Source organism: Heterodontus francisci, unplaced genomic scaffold (genome assembly GCF_036365525.1).
Source record: "Heterodontus francisci isolate sHetFra1 unplaced genomic scaffold, sHetFra1.hap1 HAP1_SCAFFOLD_1056, whole genome shotgun sequence".
NCBI lineage: Eukaryota > Metazoa > Chordata > Chondrichthyes > Heterodontiformes > Heterodontidae > Heterodontus > Heterodontus francisci.
In genome coordinates, this window is record NW_027140829.1 from 14,473 (window position 1) to 34,822 (window position 20,350).

The 20,350-nt window shown below is 47.6% G+C and overlaps 1 protein-coding gene across 1 annotated transcript in view; it reads left to right on the top strand.

Moving 5' to 3' along the window:
- Positions 1 to 20,350, top strand: part of LOC137361231 (beta-adrenergic receptor kinase 1-like) — a 174,289-nt gene that overhangs the window by 14,120 nt on the left and 139,819 nt on the right. Inside the window, exon 7 of the mRNA XM_068026137.1 lies at positions 1,606 to 1,657. Coding sequence (XP_067882238.1) covers positions 1,606 to 1,657 — 52 coding nt within the window. The remainder of the gene's footprint in view (positions 1 to 1,605; positions 1,658 to 20,350) is intronic.

Below are 20,350 nucleotides of genomic sequence, written 5' to 3' on the forward strand. Positions count from 1 at the left end.
CGTGTGGGTGAGGGTCAGTGAGGGAGACGGGATTCTCCGTGTCCGTGTGAGTGAGGGTCAGTGAGGGAGACGGGATTCTCCGTGTCCGTGTGAGTGAGGGTCAGTGAGGGAGACGGGAGTCTCCGTGTCCGTGTGGGTGAGGGTCAGTGAGGGAGACGGGATTCTCCGTGTCCGTGTGAGTGAGGGTCAGTGAGGGAGACGGGATTCTCCGTGTCCGTGTGAGTGAGGGTCAGTGAGGGAGACGGGAGTCTCCGTGTTCGTGTGGGTGAGGGTCAGTGAGGGAGACGGGATTCTCCGTGTCCGTGTGGGTGAGGGTCAGTGAGGGAGACGGGATTCTCCGTGTCCGTGTGGGTGAGGGTCAGTGAGGGAGACGGGAGTCTCTGTGTCCGTGTGGGTGAGGGTCAGTGAGGGAGACGGGATTCTCCGTGTCCGTGTGAGTGAGGGTCAGTGAGGGAGACGGGAGTCTCCGTGTCCGTGTGGGTGAGGGTCAGTGAGGGAGACGGGATTCTCCGTGTCCGTGTGAGTGAGGGTCAGTGAGGGAGACGGGATTCTCCGTGTCCGTGTGAGTGAGGGTCAGTGAGGGAGACGGGAGTCTCCGTGTTCGTGTGGGTGAGGGTCAGTGAGGGAGACGGGATTCTCCGTGTCCGTGTGGGTGAGGGTCAGTGAGGGAGACGGGATTCTCCGTGTCCGTGTGAGTGAGGGTCAGTGAGGGAGACGGGATTCTCCGTGTCCGTGTGAGTGAGGGTCAGTGAGGGAGACGGGATTCTCCGTGTCCGTGTGAGTGAGGGTCAGTGAGGGAGACGGGATTCTCCGTGTCCGTGTGAGTGAGGGTCAGTGAGGGAGACTGGAGTCTCCGTGTCCGTGTGGGTGAGGGTCAGTGAGGGAGACGGGAGTCTCCGTGTCCGTGTGGGTGAGGGTCAGTGAGGGAGACGGGATTCTCCGTGTCCGTGTGGGTGAGGGTCAGTGAGGGAGACGGGATTCTCCGTGTCCGTGTGAGTGAGGGTCAGTGAGGGAGACGGGATTCTCCGTGTCCGTGTGAGTGAGCGTCAGTGAGGGAGACGGGATTCTCCGTGTGGGTGAGGGTCAGTGAGGGAGACAGGAGTCTCCGTATCCGTGTGAGTGAGGGTCAGTGAGGGAGACGGGATTCTCCGTGTGAGTGAGGGTCACTGAGGGAGACGGGAGTCTCCGCGTCCGTGTGGGTGAGGGTCAGTGAGGGAGACAGGATTCTCTGTGTGGGTGAGGGTCAGTGAGGCTGACGGGAGTCTCCGTATCCGTGTGAGTGAGGGTCAGTGAGGGAGACGGGATTCTCCGTGTCCGTGTGGGTGAGGGTCAGTGAGGGAGACGGGATTCTCCGTGTGGGTGAGGGTCAGTGAGGGAGACGGGAGTCTCCGTGTCCGTGTGGGTGAGGGTCAGTGAGGGAGACGGGATTCTCCTTGTGGGTGAGGGTCAGTGAGGGAGACGGGATTCTCCGTGTCCGTGTGGGTGAGGGTCAGTGAGGGAGACGGGATTCTCCTTGTGGGTGAGGGTCAGTGAGGGAGACGGGATTCTCCATGGGGGTGAGGGTCAGTGAAGTGAGAAATTTCATTATTCTCTCTTTTCCCACAGTAAGCAATTTACCAGATATTGCCAGTGGAAAAACCTGCAACACAACTATCGTGTAAGTAACAAATCCTACATCCATTTAATAGTGAGAGCCCGGGTGTGAAGGAACACTTCTTTAATAGTTATTTCAGTGTGTGTGTGAGCCCGGGTGTGAAGGAACACTCCTTTAATAGTTATTTCAGTGTGTGTGAGCCCAGGTGTGAAGGAACACTCCTTTAATAGTGATTTCAGTGTGTGTGTGTGAGCCCGGGTGTGAAGGAACACTCCTTTAATAGTGATTTCAGTGTGCGTGAGCCCGGGTGTGAAGGAACACTCCTTTAATAGTGATTTCAGTGTGTGAGAGCTCGGGTGTGAAGGAACACTCCTTTAATAGTGATTTCAGTGTGCGTGAGCCCGGGTGTGAAGGAACACTCCTTTAATAGTGATTTCAGTGTGTGTGAGAGCCCGGGTGTGAAGGAACACTCCTTTCATAGTGATTTCAGTGTGTGTGTGAGCCCGGGTGTGAAGGAACACTCCTTTAATAGTGATTTCAGTATGTGTGAGCCCGGGTGTGAAGGAACACTCCTTTAATAGTGATTTCAGTGTGTGTGAGCCCGGGTGTGAAGGAACACTCCTTTAATAGTGATTTCAGTGTGTGTGTGAACCCGGGTGTGAAGGAACACTCCTTTAATAGTGATTTCAGTGTGTGTGTGTGGACCCGGGTGTGAAGGAACACTCCTTTAATAGTGATTTCAGTATGTGTGAGCCCGGGTGCGAAGGAAAACTCCTTTAATAGTGATTTCAGTGTGTGTGTGAGCCCGGGTGTGAAGGAACACTTCTTTAATAATGATTTCAGTGTGAGTGAGCCCGGGTGTGAAGGAACACTCCTTTAATAGTGATTTCAGTGTGTGTGTGTGAACCCGGGTGTGAAGGAACACTCCTTTAATAGTGATTTCAGTGTGTGAGAGCCTGGGTGTGAAGGAACACTCCTTTAATAGTGATTTCAGTGTGTGTGAGCCCGGGTGTGAAGGAACACTCCTTTAATAGTGATTTCAGTGTGTGTGAGCCCGTGTGTGAAGGAACACTCCTTTAACAGTGATTTCAGTGTGAGTGAGCCCGGGTGTGAGGGAACACTCCTTTAATAGTGATTTTAGTGTGTGTGTGTGGACCCGGGTGTGAAGGAACACTCCTTTAATAGTGATTTCAGTGTGTGAGAGCCCGGGTGTGAAGGAACACTCCTTTAATAGTGATTTCAGTGTGTGTGAGCCCGGGTATGACGGAACACTCCTTTAATAGTGATTTCAGTGTGTGTGTGAGCCCGGTTGTGAAGGAACACTCCTTTAATAGTGATTTCAGTGTGTGTGAGAGCCCGGGTGTGAAGGAACACTCCTTTAACAGTGATTTCAGTGTGTATGTGAGCTCGGGTGTGAAGGAACACTCCTTTAATAGTGATTTGCATGTGTGTGAACCCGGGTGTGAAGGAACATTCCTTTAATAGTGATTTCAGTGTGTGTGAGAGCCCGGGTGTGAAGGAACACTCCTTTAATAGTGATTTCAGTGTGTATGTGAGCTCGGGTGTGAAGGAACACTCCTTCAATAGTGATTTCCATGTGTGTGAGCCTGGGTGTGAAGGAACACTCCTTTAATAGTGATTTCAGTGTGTGTGAGAGCCCGGGTGTGAAGGAATACTCCTTTAATAGTGATTTCACTGTGTGTGAGCCTGGGTGTGAAGGAACACTCCTTTAATACTGATTTTAGTGTGTGTCAGCCTGGGTGTGAAGGAACACTCCTTCAATTGTGATTTCAGTGTGTGTGTGAGGTCCCGAGTGTGAAGGAACACTCCTTTAATAGTGATTTCAGTGTGTGTGAGAGCCCGGGTGTGAAGGAATACTCCTTCAATAGTGATTTCAGTGTTTGTGAGCCTGGCTGCAAAGGAACACTCCTTTAATAGTGATTTCAGTGTGTGTGTGAGCCCGGGTGTGAAGGAACACTCCTTTAATAGTGATTTCAGTGTGTGTGAGAGCCCGGGTGTGAAGGAACACTCCTTCAATAGTGATTTCAGTGTTTGTGAGCCCGGGTGCAAAGGAACACTCCTTTAATAGTGATTTCAGTGTGTGTGTGAGCCCGGGTGTGAAGGAACACTCCTTTAATAGTGATTTCAATGTGTGTGTGAGCCCGGGTGTGAAGGAACACTCCTTGAATAGTGATTTCAGTGTGTGTGTGAGCCCGGGTGAGAAGGAACACTCCTTTAATAGTGATTTCAGTATGTGTGAGCCCGGTTGCTAAGGAACACTCCTTTAATAGTGATTTCAGTGTGTGTGAGAGCCTGGGTGCGAAGGAACACTCCTTTAATAGTGATTTCAGTGTGTGTGAGCCTGGGTGTGAAGGAACACTCCTTGAATAGTGATTTCAGTGCTTGTGTGAGCCCGTATGTGAAGGAACAGTCCTTCAATAGTGATTTCAGTGTGTGTGCGAGCCCGGGTGTGAAGGAACACTCCTTTAATAGTGATTTCAGTGTGTGTGAGCCCGGGTGTGAAGGAACACTCCTTTAATAGTGATTTCAGTGTGTGTGAGCCCGGGTGCGAAGGAACACTCCTTTAATAGTGATTTCAATGTGTGTGTGAGCCCGGGTGTGAAGGAACACTCCTTGAATAGTGATTTCAGTGTGTGTGTGAGCCCGGGTGTGAAGGAACACTCCTTTCATAGTGATTTCAGTGTGTGAGAGCCCGGGTGTGAAGGAACACTCCTTTAATAGTGATTTCAGTGTGTGTGAGCCCGGGTATGACGGAACACTCCTTTAATAGTGATTTCAGTGTGTGTGTGAGCCCGGTTGTGAAGGAACACTCCTTTAATAGAGATTTCAGTGTGTGAGAGCCTGGGTGTGAAGGAACACTCCTTTAATAGTGATTTCAGTGTGTGTGAGCCCGGGTGTGAAGGAACACTCCTTTAATAGTGATTTCAGTGTGTGTGAGCCCGTGTGTGAAGGAACACTCCTTTAACAGTGATTTCAGTGTGAGAGAGCCCGGGTGTGAGGGAACACTCCTTTAATAGTGATTTTAGTGTGTGTGTGTGGACCCGAGTGTGAAGGAACACTCCTTTAATAGTGATTTCAGTATGTGTGAGCCCGGGTGCGAAGGAACACTCCTTTAATAGTGATTTCAGTGTGTGTGTGAGCCCGGGTGTGAAGGAACACTCCTTTAATAATGATTTCAGTGTGAGTGAGCCCGGGTGTGAAGGAACACTCCTTTAATAGTGATTTCAGTGTGTGTGAGAGCCCGGGTGTGAAGGAATACTCCTTTAATAGTGATTTCACTGTGTGTGAGCCTGGGTGTGAAGGAACACTCCTTTAATACTGATTTTAGTGTGTGTCAGCCTGGGTGTGAAGGAACACTCCTTCAATTGTGATTTCAGTGTGTGTGTGAGGTCCCGAGTGTGAAGGAACACTCCTTTAATAGTGATTTCAGTGTGTGTGAGAGCCCGGGTGTGAAGGAATACTCCTTCAATAGTGATTTCAGTGTTTGTGAGCCCGGCGGCAAAGGAACACTCCTTTAATAGTGATTTCAGTGTGTGTGTGAGCCCGGGTGTGAAGGAACACTCCTTTAATAGTGATTTCAGTGTGTGTGAGAGCCCGGGTGTGAAGGAACACTCCTTCAATAGTGATTTTAGTGTTTGTGAGCCCGGGTGTGAAGGAACACTCCTTTAATAGTGATTTCAGTGTGTGTGTGAGCCCGGGTGTGAAGGAACACTCCTTTAATAGTGATTTCAATGTGTGTGTGAGCCCGGGTGTGAAGGAACACTCCTTGAATAGTGATTTCAGTGTGTGTGTGAGCCCGGGTGAGAAGGAACACTCCTTTAATAGTGATTTCAGTATGTGTGAGCCCGGGTGCTAAGGAACACTCCTTTAATAGTGATTTCAGTGTGTGTGTGAGCCCGGTTGTGAAGGAACACTCCTTTAATAGTGATTTCAGTGTGTGTGAGAGCTCGGGTGTGAAGGAACACTCCTTTAATAGTGATTTCAGTGTGTGTGAGAGCCCGGGTGCGAAGGAACACTCCTTGAATAGTGATTTCAGTGTGTGTGAGCCTGGGTGTGAAGGAACACTCCTTGAATAGTGATTTCAGTGTTTGTGTGAGCCCGTATGTGAAGGAACAGTCCTTCAGTAGTGATTTCAGTGTGTGTGCGAGCCCGGGTGTGAAGGAACACTCCTTTAATAGTGATTTCAGTGTGTGTGAGCCCGGGTGTGAAGGAACACTCCTTTAATAGTGATTTCAGTGTGTGTGTGTGGACCCGGGTGTGAAGGAACACTCTTTTAATAGTGATTTCAGTATGTGTGAGCCCGGGTGCGAAGGAACACTCCTTTAATAGTGATTTCAGTGTGTGTGTGAGCCCGGGTGTGAAGGAACACTTCTTTAATAATGATTTCAGTGTGAGTGAGCCCGGGTGTGAAGGAACACTCCTTTAATAGTGATTTCAGTGTGTGTGTGTGAACCCGGGTGTGAAGGAACACTCCTTTAATAGTGATTTCAGTGTGTGAGAGCCTGGGTGTGAAGGAACACTCCTTTAATAGTGATTTCAGTGTGTGTGAGCCCGGGTGTGAAGGAACACTCCTTTAATAGTGATTTCAGTGTGTGTGAGCCCGTGTGTGAAGGAACACTCCTTTAACAGTGATTTCAGTGTGAGTGAGCCCGGGTGTGAGGGAACACTCCTTTAATAGTGATTTTAGTGTGTGTGTGTGGACCCGGGTGTGAAGGAACACTCCTTTAATAGTGATTTCAGTGTGTGAGAGCCCGGGTGTGAAGGAACACTCCTTTAATAGTGATTTCAGTGTGTGTGTGAGCCCGGTTGTGAAGGAACACTCCTTTAATAGTGATTTCAGTGTGTGTGAGAGCCCGGGTGTGAAGGAACACTCCTTTAATAGTGATTTCAGTGTGTATGTGAGCTCGGGTGTGAAGGAACACTCCTTTAATAGTGATTTGCATGTGTGTGAACCCGGGTGTGAAGGAACATTCCTTTAATAGTGATTTCAGTGTGTGTGAGAGCCCGGGTGTGAAGGAACACTCCTTTAATAGTGATTTCAGTGTGTATGTGAGCTCGGGTGTGAAGGAACACTCCTTCAATAGTGATTTCCATGTGTGTGAGCCTGGGTGTGAAGGAACACTCCTTTAATAGTGATTTCAGTGTGTGTGAGAGCCCGGGTGTGAAGGAATACTCCTTTAATAGTGATTTCACTGTGTGTGAGCCTGGGTGTGAAGGAACACTCCTTTAATACTGATTTTAGTGTGTGTCAGCCTGGGTGTGAAGGAACACTCCTTCAATTGTGATTTCAGTGTGTGTGTGAGGTCTCGAGTGTGAAGGAACACTCCTTTAATAGTGATTTCAGTGTGTGTGAGAGCCCGGGTGTGAAGGAATACTCCTTCAATAGTGATTTCAGTGTTTGTGAGCCTGGCTGCAAAGGAACACTCCTTTAATAGTGATTTCAGTGTGTGTGTGAGCCCGGGTGTGAAGGAACACTCCTTTAATAGTGATTTCAGTGTGTGTGAGAGCCCGGGTGTGAAGGAACACTCCTTCAATAGTGATTTCAGTGTTTGTGAGCCCGGGTGCAAAGGAACACTCCTTTAATAGTGATTTCAGTGTGTGTGTGAGCCCGGGTGTGAAGGAACACTCCTTTAATAGTGATTTCAATGTGTGTGTGAGCCCGGGTGTGAAGGAACACTCCTTGAATAGTGATTTCAGTGTGTGTGTGAGCCCGGGTGAGAAGGAACACTCCTTTAATAGTGATTTCAGTATGTGTGAGCCCGGTTGCTAAGGAACACTCCTTTAATAGTGATTTCAGTGTGTGTGTGAGCCCGGTTGTGAAGGAACACTCCTTTAATACTGATTTCAGTGTGTGTGAGATCCCGGGTGTGAAGGAACACTCCTTCAATAGTGATTTCAGTGTGTGTGTGAGCCCGGGTGAGAAGGAACACTCCTTTAATAGTGATTTCAGTATGTGTGAGCCCGGTTGCTAAGGAACACTCCTTTAATAGTGATTTCAGTGTGTGTGTGAGCCCGGTTGTGAAGGAACACTCCTTTAATACTGATTTCAGTGTGTGTGAGATCCCGGGTGTGAAGGAACACTCCTTCAATAGTGATTTCAGTGTGTGTGAGAGCTCGGGTGTGAAGGAACACTCCTTTAATAGTGATTTCAGTGTGTGTGAGAGCCCGGGTGCGAAGGAACACTCCTTTAATAGTGATTTCAGTGTGTGTGAGCCTGGGTGTGAAGGAACACTCCTTGAATAGTGATTTCAGTGCTTGTGTGAGCCCGTATGTGAAGGAACAGTCCTTCAATAGTGATTTCAGTGTGTGTGCGAGCCCGGGTGTGAAGGAACACTCCTTTAATAGTGATTTCAGTGTGTGTGAGCCCGGGTGTGAAGGAACACTCCTTTAATAGTGATTTCAGTGTGTGTGAGCCCGGGTGCGAAGGAACACTCCTTTAATAGTGATTTCAATGTGTGTGTGAGCCCGGGTGTGAAGGAACACTCCTTGAATAGTGATTTCAGTGTGTGTGTGAGCCCGGGTGTGAAGGAACACTCCTTTCATAGTGATTTCAGTGTGTGAGAGCCCGGGTGTGAAGGAACACTCCTTTAATAGTGATTTCAGTGTGTGTGAGCCCGGGTATGACGGAACACTCCTTTAATAGTGATTTCAGTGTGTGTGTGAGCCCGGTTGTGAAGGAACACTCCTTTAATAGAGATTTCAGTGTGTGAGAGCCTGGGTGTGAAGGAACACTCCTTTAATAGTGATTTCAGTGTGTGTGAGCCCGGGTGTGAAGGAACACTCCTTTAATAGTGATTTCAGTGTGTGTGAGCCCGTGTGTGAAGGAACACTCCTTTAACAGTGATTTCAGTGTGAGTGAGCCCGGGTGTGAGGGAACACTCCTTTAATAGTGATTTTAGTGTGTGTGTGTGGACCCGAGTGTGAAGGAACACTCCTTTAATAGTGATTTCAGTATGTGTGAGCCCGGGTGCGAAGGAACACTCCTTTAATAGTGATTTCAGTGTGTGTGTGAGCCCGGGTGTGAAGGAACACTCCTTTAATGATGATTTCAGTGTGAGTGAGCCCGGGTGTGAAGGAACACTCCTTTAATAGTGATTTTAGTGTGTGTGAGAACCCGGGTGTGAAGGAATACTCCTTTAATAGTGATTTCACTGTGTGTGAGCCTGGGTGTGAAGGAACACTCCTTTAATACTGATTTTAGTGTGTGTCAGCCTGGGTGTGAAGGAACACTCCTTCAATTGTGATTTCAGTGTGTGTGTGAGGTCCCGAGTGTGAAGGAACACTCCTTTAATAGTGATTTCAGTGTGTGTGAGAGCCCGGGTGTGAAGGAATACTCCTTCAATAGTGATTTCAGTGTTTGTGAGCCCGGCTGCAAAGGAACACTCCTTTAATAGTGATTTCAGTGTGTGTGTGAGCCCGGGTGTGAAGGAACACTCCTTTAATAGTGATTTCAGTGTGTGTGAGAGCCCGGGTGTGAAGGAACACTCCTTCAATAGTGATTTTAGTGTTTGTGAGCCCGGGTGTGAAGGAACACTCCTTTAATAGTGATTTCAGTGTGTGTGTGAGCCCGGGTGTGAAGGAACACTCCTTTAATAGTGATTTCAATGTGTGTGTGAGCCCGGGTGTGAAGGAACACTCCTTGAATAGTGATTTCAGTGTGTGTGTGAGCCCGGGTGAGAAGGAACACTCCTTTAATAGTGATTTCAGTATGTGTGAGCCCGGGTGCTAAGGAACACTCCTTTAATAGTGATTTCAGTGTGTGTGTGAGCCCGGTTGTGAAGGAACACTCCTTTAATAGTGATTTCAGTGTGTGTGAGAGCTCGGGTGTGAAGGAACACTCCTTTAATAGTGATTTCAGTGTGTGTGAGAGCCCGGGTGCGAAGGAACACTCCTTGAATAGTGATTTCAGTGTGTGTGAGCCTGGGTGTGAAGGAACACTCCTTGAATAGTGATTTCAGTGTTTGTGTGAGCCCGTATGTGAAGGAACAGTCCTTCAGTAGTGATTTCAGTGTGTGTGCGAGCCCGGGTGTGAAGGAACACTCCTTTAATAGTGATTTCAGTGTGTGTGAGCCCGGGTGTGAAGGAACACTCCTTTAATAGTGATTTCAGTGTGTGTGAGCCCGGGTGCGAAGGAACACTCCTTTAATAGTGATTTCAATGTGTGTGTGAGCCCGGGTGTGAAGGAACACTCCTTGAATAGTGATTTCAGTGTGTGTGTGAGCCCGGGTGTGAAGGAACACTCCTTTAATCGTGATTTCAGTGTGTGAGAGCCCGGGTGTGAAGGAACACTCCTTTAATAGTGATTTCAGTGTGTGTGAGCCCGGGTATGACTGAACACTCCTTTAATAGTGATTTCAGTGTGTGTGTGAGCCCGGGTGTGAAGGAACACTCCTTTAATAGTGATTTCACTGTGTGTGAGCCCGGGTGTGAAGGAACACTCCTTGAATAGTGATTTCAGTGTGTGTGTGAGCCCGGGTGAGAAGGAACACTCCTTTAATAGTGATTTCAGTATGTGTGAGCCCGGGTGCAAAGGAACACTCCTTTAATAGTGATTTCAGTGTGTGTGAGAGCTCGGGTGTGAAGGAACACTCCTTTAATAGTGATTTCAGTGTGTGTGAGAGCCCGGGTGCGAAGGAATACTCCTTGAATAGTGATTTCAGTGTGTGTGAGCCTGGGTGTGAAGGAACACTCCTTGAATAGTGATTTCAGTGTTTGTGTGAGCCCGGATGTGAAGGAACAGTCCTTCAATAGTGATTTCAGTGTGTGTGCGAGCCCGGGTGTGAAGGAACACTCCTTTAATAGTGATTTCAGTGTGTGTGAGCCCGGGTGTGAAGGAACACTCCTTTAATTGTGATTTCAGTGTGTGTGAGCCCGGGTGCAAAGGAACACTCCTTTAATAGTGATTTCAGTGTGTGTGTGAGCCCGGGTGTGAAGGAACACTCCTTGAATAGTGATTTCAGTGTGTGTGTGAGCCCGGGTGTGAAGGAACACTCCTTTAATAGTGATTTCAGTGTGTGAGAGCCCGGGTGTGAAGGAACACTCCTTTAATAGTGATTTCAGTGTGTGTGAACCCGGGTATGACGGAACACTCCTTTAATAGTGATTTCAGTGTGTGTGAGCCCGGGTATGACGGAACACTCCTTTAATAGTGATTTCAGTGTGTGTGTGAGCCCGGTTGTGAAGGAACACTCCTTCAATAGTGATTTCAGTGTGTGTGTGAGCCCGGTTGTGAAGGAACACTCCTTCAATAGTGATTTCAGTGTGTGTGAGAGCCCGGGTGCGAAGGAACACTCCTTGAATAGTGATTTCAGTGTGTGTGAGCCTGGGTGTGAAGGAACACTCCTTGAATAGTGATTTCAGTGCTTGTGTGAGCCCGTATGTGAAGGAACAGTCCTTCAATAGTGATTTCAGTGTGTGTGCGAGCCCGGGTGTGAAGGAACACTCCTTTAATAGTGATTTCAGTGTGTGTGAGCCCGGGTGTGAAGGAACACTCCTTTAATAGTGATTTCAGTGTGTGTGAGCCCGGGTGCGAAGGAACACACCTTTAATAGTGATTTCAATGTGTGTGTGAGCCCGGGTGTGAAGGAACACTCCTTGAATAGTGATTTCAGTGTGTGTGTGAGCCCGGGTGTGAAGGAACACTCCTTTCATAGTGATTTCAGTGTGTGAGAGCCCGGGTGTGAAGGAACACTCCTTTAATAGTGATTTCAGTGTGTGTGAGCCCGGGTATGACGGAACACTCCTTTAATAGTGATTTCAGTGTGTGTGTGAGCCCGGTTGTGAAGGAACACTCCTTTAATAGAGATTTCAGTGTGTGAGAGCCTGGGTGTGAAGGAACACTCCTTTAATAGTGATTTCAGTGTGTGTGAGCCCGGGTGTGAAGGAACACTCCTTTAATAGTGATTTCAGTGTTTGTGAGCCCGTGTGTGAAGGAACACTCCTTTAACAGTGATTTCAGTGTGAGTGAGCCCGGGTGTGAGGGAACACTCCTTTAATAGTGATTTTAGTGTGTGTGTGTGGACCCGAGTGTGAAGGAACACTCCTTTAATAGTGATTTCAGTATGTGTGAGCCCGGGTGCGAAGGAACACTCCTTTAATAGTGATTTCAGTGTGTGTGTGAGCCCGGGTGTGAAGGAACACTCCTTTAATAATGATTTCAGTGTGAGTGAGCCCGGGTGTGAAGGAACACTCCTTTAATAGTGATTTCAGTGTGTGTGAGAGCCCGGGTGTGAAGGAATACTCCTTTAATAGTGATTTCACTGTGTGTGAGCCTGGGTGTGAAGGAACACTCCTTTAATACTGATTTTAGTGTGTGTCAGCCTGGGTGTGAAGGAACACTCCTTCAATTGTGATTTCAGTGTGTGTGTGAGGTCCCGAGTGTGAAGGAACACTCCTTTAATAGTGATTTCAGTGTGTGTGAGAGCCCGGGTGTGAAGGAATACTCCTTCAATAGTGATTTCAGTGTTTGTGAGCCCGGCTGCAAAGGAACACTCCTTTAATAGTGATTTCAGTGTGTGTGTGAGCCCGGGTGTGAAGGAACACTCCTTTAATAGTGATTTCAGTGTGTGTGAGAGCCCGGGTGTGAAGGAACACTCCTTCAATAGTGATTTTAGTGTTTGTGAGCCCGGGTGTGAAGGAACACTCCTTTAATAGTGATTTCAGTGTGTGTGTGAGCCCGGGTGTGAAGGAACACTCCTTTAATAGTGATTTCAATGTGTGTGTGAGCCCGGGTGTGAAGGAACACTCCTTGAATAGTGATTTCAGTATGTGTGAGCCCGGGTGCTAAGGAACACTCCTTTAATAGTGATTTCAATGTGTGTGTGAGCCCGGGTGTGAAGGAACACTCCTTTAATAGTGACTACTGTGTGTGTGAGAGCTCGGGTGTGAAGGAACACTCCTTTAATAGTGATTTCAGTGTGTGTGAGAGCCCGGGTGCGAAGGAACACTCCTTGAATAGTGATTTCAGTGTGTGTGAGCCCGGGTGCTAAGGAACACTCCTTTAATAGTGATTTCAATGTGTGTGTGAGCCCGGTTGTGAAGGAACACTCCTTTAATAGTGATTTCAGTGTGTGTGAGAGCTCGGGTGTGAAGGAACACTCCTTTAATAGTGATTTCAGTGTGTGTGAGAGCCCGGGTGCGAAGGAACACTCCTTGAATAGTGATTTCAGTGTGTGTGAGCCTGGGTGTGAAGGAACACTCCTTGAATAGTGATTTCAGTGTTTGTGTGAGCCCGTATGTGAAGGAACAGTCCTTCAGTAGTGATTTCAGTGTGTGTGCGAGCCCGGGTGTGAAGGAACACTCCTTTAATAGTGATTTCAGTGTGTGTGAGCCCGGGTGTGAAGGAACACTCCTTTAATAGTGATTTCAGTGTGTGTGAGCCCGGGTGCGAAGGAACACTCCTTTAATAGTGATTTCAATGTGTGTGTGAGCCCGGGTGTGAAGGAACACTCCTTGAATAGTGATTTCAGTGTGTGTGTGAGCCCGGGTGTGAAGGAACACTCCTTTAATAGTGATTTCAGTGTGTGAGAGCCCGGGTGTGAAGGAACACTCCTTTAATAGTGATTTCAGTGTGTGTGAGCCCGGGTATGACTGAACACTCCTTTAATAGTGATTTCAGTGTGTGTGTGAGCCCGGGTGTGAAGGAACACTCCTTTAAAAGTGATTTCAGTGTGTGTGTGAGCCCGGGTGTGAAGGAACACTCCTTTAATAGTGATTTCAGTGTGTGAGAGCCCGGGTGTGAAGGAACACTCCTTTAATAGTGATTTCAGTGTGTGTGAGCCCGGGTATGACTGAACACTCCTTTAATAGTGATTTCAGTGTGTGTGTGAGCCCGGGTGTGAAGGAACACTCCTTTAATAGTGATTTCACTGTGTGTGAGCCCGGGTGTGAAGGAACACTCCTTGAATAGTGATTTCAGTGTGTGTGTGAGCCCGGGTGAGAAGGAACACTCCTTTAATAGTGATTTCAGTATGTGTGAGCCCGGGTGCAAAGGAACACTCCTTTAATAGTGATTTCAGTGTGTGTGAGAGCTCGGGTGTGAAGGAACACTCCTTTAATAGTGATTTCAGTGTGTGTGAGAGCCCGGGTGCGAAGGAATACTCCTTGAATAGTGATTTCAGTGTGTGTGAGCCTGGGTGTGAAGGAACACTCCTTGAATAGTGATTTCAGTGTTTGTGTGAGCCCGTATGTGAAGGAACAGTCCTTCAATAGTGATTTCAGTGTGTGCGCGAGCCCGGGTGTGAAGGAACACTCCTTTAATAGTGATTTCAGTGTGTGTGAGCCCGGGTGTGAAGGAACACTCCTTTAATTGTGATTTCAGTGTGTGTGAGCCCGGGTGCGAAGGAACACTCCTTTAATTGTGATTTCAATGTGTGTGTGAGCCCGGGTGTGAAGGAACACTCCTTGAATAGTGATTTCAGTGTGTGTGTGAGCCCGGGTGTGAAGGAACACTCCTTTAATAGTGATTTCAGTGTGTGAGAGCCCGGGTGTGAAGGAACACTCCTTTAATAGTGATTTCAGTGTGTGTGAACCCGGGTATGACGGAACACTCCTTTAATAGTGATTTCAGTGTGTGTGAGCCCGGGTATGACGGAACACTCCTTTAATAGTGATTTCAGTGTGTGTGTGAGCCCGGTTGTGAAGGAACACTCCTTCAATAGTGATTTCAGTGTGTGTGAGAGCTCGATTGTGAAGGAACACTCCTTTAATAGTGGTTTCAGTGTGTGTGAGAGCCCGGGTGCGAAGGAACACTCCTTGAATAGTGATTTCAGTGTGTGTGAGCCTGGGTGTGAAGGAACACTCCCTGAGTAGTGATTTCAGTGCTTGTGTGAGCCCGTATGTGAAGGAACAGTCCTTCAATAGTGATTTCAGTGTGTGTGCGAGCCCGGGTGTGAAGGAACACTCCTTTAATAGTGATTTCAGTGTGTGTGAGCCCGGGTGAGAAGGAACACTCCTTTAATAGTGATTTCAGTGTGTGTGAGCCCGGGTGCGAAGGAACACTCCTTTAATAGTGATTTCAATGTGTGTATGAGCCCGGGTGTGAAGGAACACTCCTTGAATAGTGATTTCAGTGTGTGTGTGAGCCCGGGTGTGAAGGAACACTCCTTTCATAGTGATTTCAGTGTGTGAGAGCCCGGGTGTGAAGGAACACTCCTTTAATAGTGATTTCAGTGTGTGTGAGCCCGGGTATGACGGAACACTCCTTTAATAGTGATTTCAGTGTGTGTGTGAGCCCGGTTGTGAAGGAACACTCCTTTAATAGAGATTTCAGTGTGTGAGAGCCTGGGTGTGAAGGAACACTCCTTTAATAGTGATTTCAGTGTGTGTGAGCCCGGGTGTGAAGGAACACTCCTTTAATAGTGATTTCAGTGTGTGTGAGCCCGTGTGTGAAGGAACACTCCTTTAACAGTGATTTCAGTGTGAGTGAGCCCGGGTGTGAGGGAACACTCCTTTAATAGTGATTTTAGTGTGTGTGTGTGGACCCGAGTGTGAAGGAACACTCCTTTAATAGTGATTTCAGTATGTGTGAGCCCGGGTGCGAAGGAACACTCCTTTAATAGTGATTTCAGTGTGTGTGTGAGCCCGGGTGTGAAGGAACACTCCTTTAATAATGATTTCAGTGTGAGTGAGCCCGGGTGTGAAGGAACACTCCTTTAATAGTGATTTCAGTGTGTGTGAGAGCCCGGGTGTGAAGGAATACTCCTTTAATAGTGATTTCACTGTGTGTGAGCCTGGGTGTGAAGGAACACTCCTTTAATACTGATTTTAGTGTGTGTCAGCCTGGGTGTGAAGGAACACTCCTTCAATTGTGATTTCAGTGTGTGTGTGAGGTCCCGAGTGTGAAGGAACACTCCTTTAATAGTGATTTCAGTGTGTGTGAGAGCCCGGGTGTGAAGGAATACTCCTTCAATAGTGATTTCAGTGTTTGTGAGCCCGGCTGCAAAGGAACACTCCTTTAATAGTGATTTCAGTGTGTGTGTGAGCCCGGGTGTGAAGGAACACTCCTTTAATAGTGATTTCAGTGTGTGTGAGAGCCCGGGTGTGAAGGAACACTCCTTCAATAGTGATTTCAGTGTTTGTGAGCCCGGGTGTGAAGGAACACTCCTTTAATAGTGATTTCAGTGTGTGTGTGAGCCCGGGTGTGAAGGAACACTCCTTTAATAGTGATTTCAATGTGTGTGTGAGCCCGGGTGTGAAGGAACACTCCTTGAATAGTGATTTCAGTGTGTGTGTGAGCCCGGGTGAGAAGGAACACTCCTTTAATAGTGATTTCAGTATGTGTGAGCCCGGGTGCTAAGGAACACTCCTTTAATAGTGATTTCAGTGTGTGTGTGAGCCCGGTTGTGAAGGAACACTCCTTTAATAGTGATTTCAGTGTGTGTGAGAGCTCGGGTGTGAAGGAACACTCCTTTAATAGTGATTTCAGTGTGTGTGAGAGCCCGGGTGCGAAGGAACACTCCTTGAATAGTGATTTCAGTGTGTGTGAGCCTGGGTGTGAAGGAACACTCCTTGAATAGTGATTTCAGTGTTTGTGTGAGCCCGTATGTGAAGGAACAGTCCTTCAGTAGTGATTTCAGTGTGTGTGCGAGCCCGGGTGTGAAGGAACACTCCTTTAATAGTGATTTCAGTGTGTGTGAGCCCGGGTGTGAAGGAACACTCCTTTAATAGTGATTTCAGTGTGTGTGAGCCCGGGTGCGAAGGAACACTCCTTTAATAGTGATTTCAATGTGTGTGTGAGCCCGGGTGTGAAGGAACACTCCTTGAATAGTGATTTCAGTGTGTGTGTGAGCCCGGGTGTGAAGGAACACTCCTTTAATAGTGATTTCAGTGTGTGAGAGCCCGGGTGTGAAGGAACACTCCTTTAATAGTGATTTCAGTGTGTGTGAGCCCGGGTATGACTGAACACTCCTTTAATAGTGATTTCAGTGTGTGTGTGAGCCCGGGTGTGAAGGAACACTCCTTTAATAGTGATTTCACTGTGTGTGAGCCCGGGTGTGAAGGAACACTCCTTGAATAGTGATTTCAGTGTGTGTGTGAGCCCGGGTGAGAAGGAACACTCCTTTAATAGTGATTTCAGTATGTGTGAGCCCGGGTGCAAAGGAACACTCCTTTAATAGTGATTTCAGTGTGTGTGAGAGCTCGGGTGTGAAGGAACACTCCTTTAATAGTGATTTCAGTGTGTGTGAGAGCCCGGGTGCGAAGGAATACTCCTTGAATAGTGATTTCAGTGTGTGTGAGCCTGGGTGTGAAGGAACACTCCTTGAATAGTGATTTCAGTGTTTGTGTGAGCCCGTATGTGAAGGAACAGTCCTTCAATAGTGATTTCAGTGTGTGTGCGAGCCCGGGTGTGAAGGAACACTCCTTTAATAATGATTTCAGTGTGAGTGAGCCCGGGTGTGAAGGAACACTCCTTTAATAGTGATTTCAGTGTGTGTGAGAGCCCGGGTGTGAAGGAATACTCCTTTAATAGTGATTTCACTGTGTGTGAGCCTGGGTGTGAAGGAACACTCCTTTAATACTGATTTTAGTGTGTGTCAGCCTGGGTGTGAAGGAACACTCCTTCAATTGTGATTTCAGTGTGTGTGTGAGGTCCCGAGTGTGAAGGAACACTCCTTTAATAGTGATTTCAGTGTGTGTGAGAGCCCGGGTGTGAAGGAATACTCCTTCAATAGTGATTTCAGTGTTTGTGAGCCCGGCTGCAAAGGAACACTCCTTTAATAGTGATTTCAGTGTGTGTGTGAGCCCGGGTGTGAAGGAACACTCCTTTAATAGTGATTTCAGTGTGTGTGAGAGCCCGGGTGTGAAGGAACACTCCTTCAATAGTGATTTCAGTGTTTGTGAGCCCGGGTGTGAAGGAACACTCCTTTAATAGTGATTTCAGTGTGTGTGTGAGCCCGGGTGTGAAGGAACACTCCTTGAATAGTGATTTCAGTGTGTGTGTGAGCCCGGGTGAGAAGGAACACTCCTTTAATAGTGATTTCAGTATGTGTGAGCCCGGGTGCTAAGGAACACTCCTTTAATAGTGATTTCAGTGTGTGTGTGAGCCCGGTTGTGAAGGAACACTCCTTTAATAGTGATTTCAGTGTGTGTGAGAGCTCGGGTGTGAAGGAACACTCCTTTAATAGTGATTTCAGTGTGTGTGAGAGCCCGGGTGCGAAGGAACACTCCTTGAATAGTGATTTCAGTGTGTGTGAGCCTGGGTGTGAAGGAACACTCCTTGAATAGTGATTTCAGTGTTTGTGTGAGCCCGTATGTGAAGGAACAGTCCTTCAGTAGTGATTTCAGTGTGTGTGCGAGCCCGGGTGTGAAGGAACACTCCTTTAATAGTGATTTCAGTGTGTGTGAGCCCGGGTGTGAAGGAACACTCCTTTAATAGTGATTTCAGTGTGTGTGAGCCCGGGTGCGAAGGAACACTCCTTTAATAGTGATTTCAATGTGTGTGTGAGCCCGGGTGTGAAGGAACACTCCTTGAATAGTGATTTCAGTGTGTGTGTGAGCCCGGGTGTGAAGGAACACTCCTTTAATAGTGATTTCAGTGTGTGAGAGCCCGGGTGTGAAGGAACACTCCTTTAATAGTGATTTCAGTGTGTGTGAGCCCGGGTATGACTGAACACTCCTTTAATAGTGATTTCAGTGTGTGTGTGAGCCCGGGTGTGAAGGAACACTCCTTTAATAGTGATTTCACTGTGTGTGAGCCCGGGTGTGAAGGAACACTCCTTGAATAGTGATTTCAGTGTGTGTGTGAGCCCGGGTGAGAAGGAACACTCCTTTAATAGTGATTTCAGTATGTGTGAGCCCGGGTGCAAAGGAACACTCCTTTAATAGTGATTTCAGTGTGTGTGAGAGCTCGGGTGTGAAGGAACACTCCTTTAATAGTGATTTCAGTGTGTGTGAGCCTGTGTGTGAAGGAACACTCCTTGAATAGTGATTTCAGTGTTTGTGTGAGCCCGTATGTGAAGGAACAGTCCTTCAATAGTGATTTCAGTGTGTGTGCGAGCCCGGGTGTGAAGGAACACTCCTTTAATAGTGATTTCAGTGTGTGTGAGCCCGGGTGTGAAGGAACACTCCTTTAATTGTGATTTCAGTGTGTGTGAGAGCCCGGGTGTGAAGGAACACTCCTTTAATAGTGCTTTCAGTGTGTGTGAGCCCGGGTGCGAAGGAACACTCCTTTAATAGTGATTTCAATGTGTGTGTGAGCCCGGGTGTGAAGGAACACTCCTTGAATAGTGATTTCAGTGTGTGTGTGAGCCCGGGTCTGAAGGAACACTCCTTTAATAGTGATTTCAGTGTGTGAGAGCCCGGGTGTGAAGGAACACTCCTTTAATAGTGATTTCAGTGTGTGTGAACCCGGGTATGACGGAACACTCCTTTAATAGTGATTTCAGTGTGTGTGTGAGCCCGGTTGTGAAGGAACACTCCTTTAATAGAGATTTCAGTGTGTGAGAGCCTGGGTGTGAAGGAACACTCCTTTAATAGTGATTTCAGTGTGTGTGAGCCCGGGTGTGAAGGAACACTCCTTTAATAGTGATTTCAGTGTGTGTGAGCCCGTGTGTGAAGGAACACTCCTTTAACAGTGATTTCAGTGTGAGTGAGCCCGGGTGTGAGGGAACACTCCTTTAATAGTGATTTTAGTGTGTGTGTGTGGACCCGGGTGTGAAGGAACACTCCTTTAATAGTGATTTCAGTATGTGTGAGCCCGGGTGCGAAGGAACACTCCTTTAATAGTGATTTCAGTGTGTGTGTGAGCCCGGGTGTGAAGGAACACTCCTTTAATAATGATTTCAGTGTGAGTGAGCCCGGGTGTGAAGGAACACTCCTTTAATAGTGATTTCAGTGTGTGTGTGTGAACCCGGGTGTGAAGGAACACTCCTTTAATAGTGATTTCAGTGTGTGAGAGCCTGGGTGTGAAGGAACACTCCTTTAATAGTGATTTCAGTGTGTGTGAGCCCGGTTGTGAAGGAACACTCCTTTAATAGTGATTTCAGTGTGTGTGAGCCCGTGTGTGAAGGAACACTCCTTTAACAGTGATTTCAGTGTGAGTGAGCCCGGGTGTGAGGGAACACTCCTTTAATAGTGATTTTAGTGTGTGTGTGTGGACCCGGGTGTGAAGGAACACTCCTTTAATAGTGATTTCAGTGTGTGTGTGAGCCCGGGTGTGAAGGAACACTCCTTTAATAGTGATTTCAGTGTGTGTGAGCCCGGGTATGACGGAACACTCCTTTAATAGTGATTTCAGTGTGTGTGTAAGCCCGGTTGTGAAGGAACACTCCTTTAATAGTGATTTCAGTGTGTGTGAGAGCCCGGGTGTGAAGGAACACTACTTTAATAGTGATTTCAGTGTGTGTGAGCGCGGGTGTAAAGGAACACTCCTTTAATAGTGATTTCAGTGTGTGTGAGAGCCCGGGTGTGAAGGAACACTCCTTTAATAGTGATTTCAGTGTGTATGTGAGCTCGGGTGTGAAGGAACACTCCTTTAATAGTGATTTGCATGTGTGTGAACCCGGGTGTGAAGGAACATTCCTTTAATAGTGATTTCAGTGTGTGTGAGAGCCCGGGTGTGAAGGAACACTCCTTTAATAGTGATTTCAGTGTGTATGTGAGCTCGGGTGTGAAGGAACACTCCTTCAATAGTGATTTCCATGTGTGTGAGCCTGGGTGTGAAGGAACACTCCTTTAATAGTGATTTCACTGTGTGTGAGCCCGGGTGTGAAGGAACACTCCTTGAATAGTGATTTC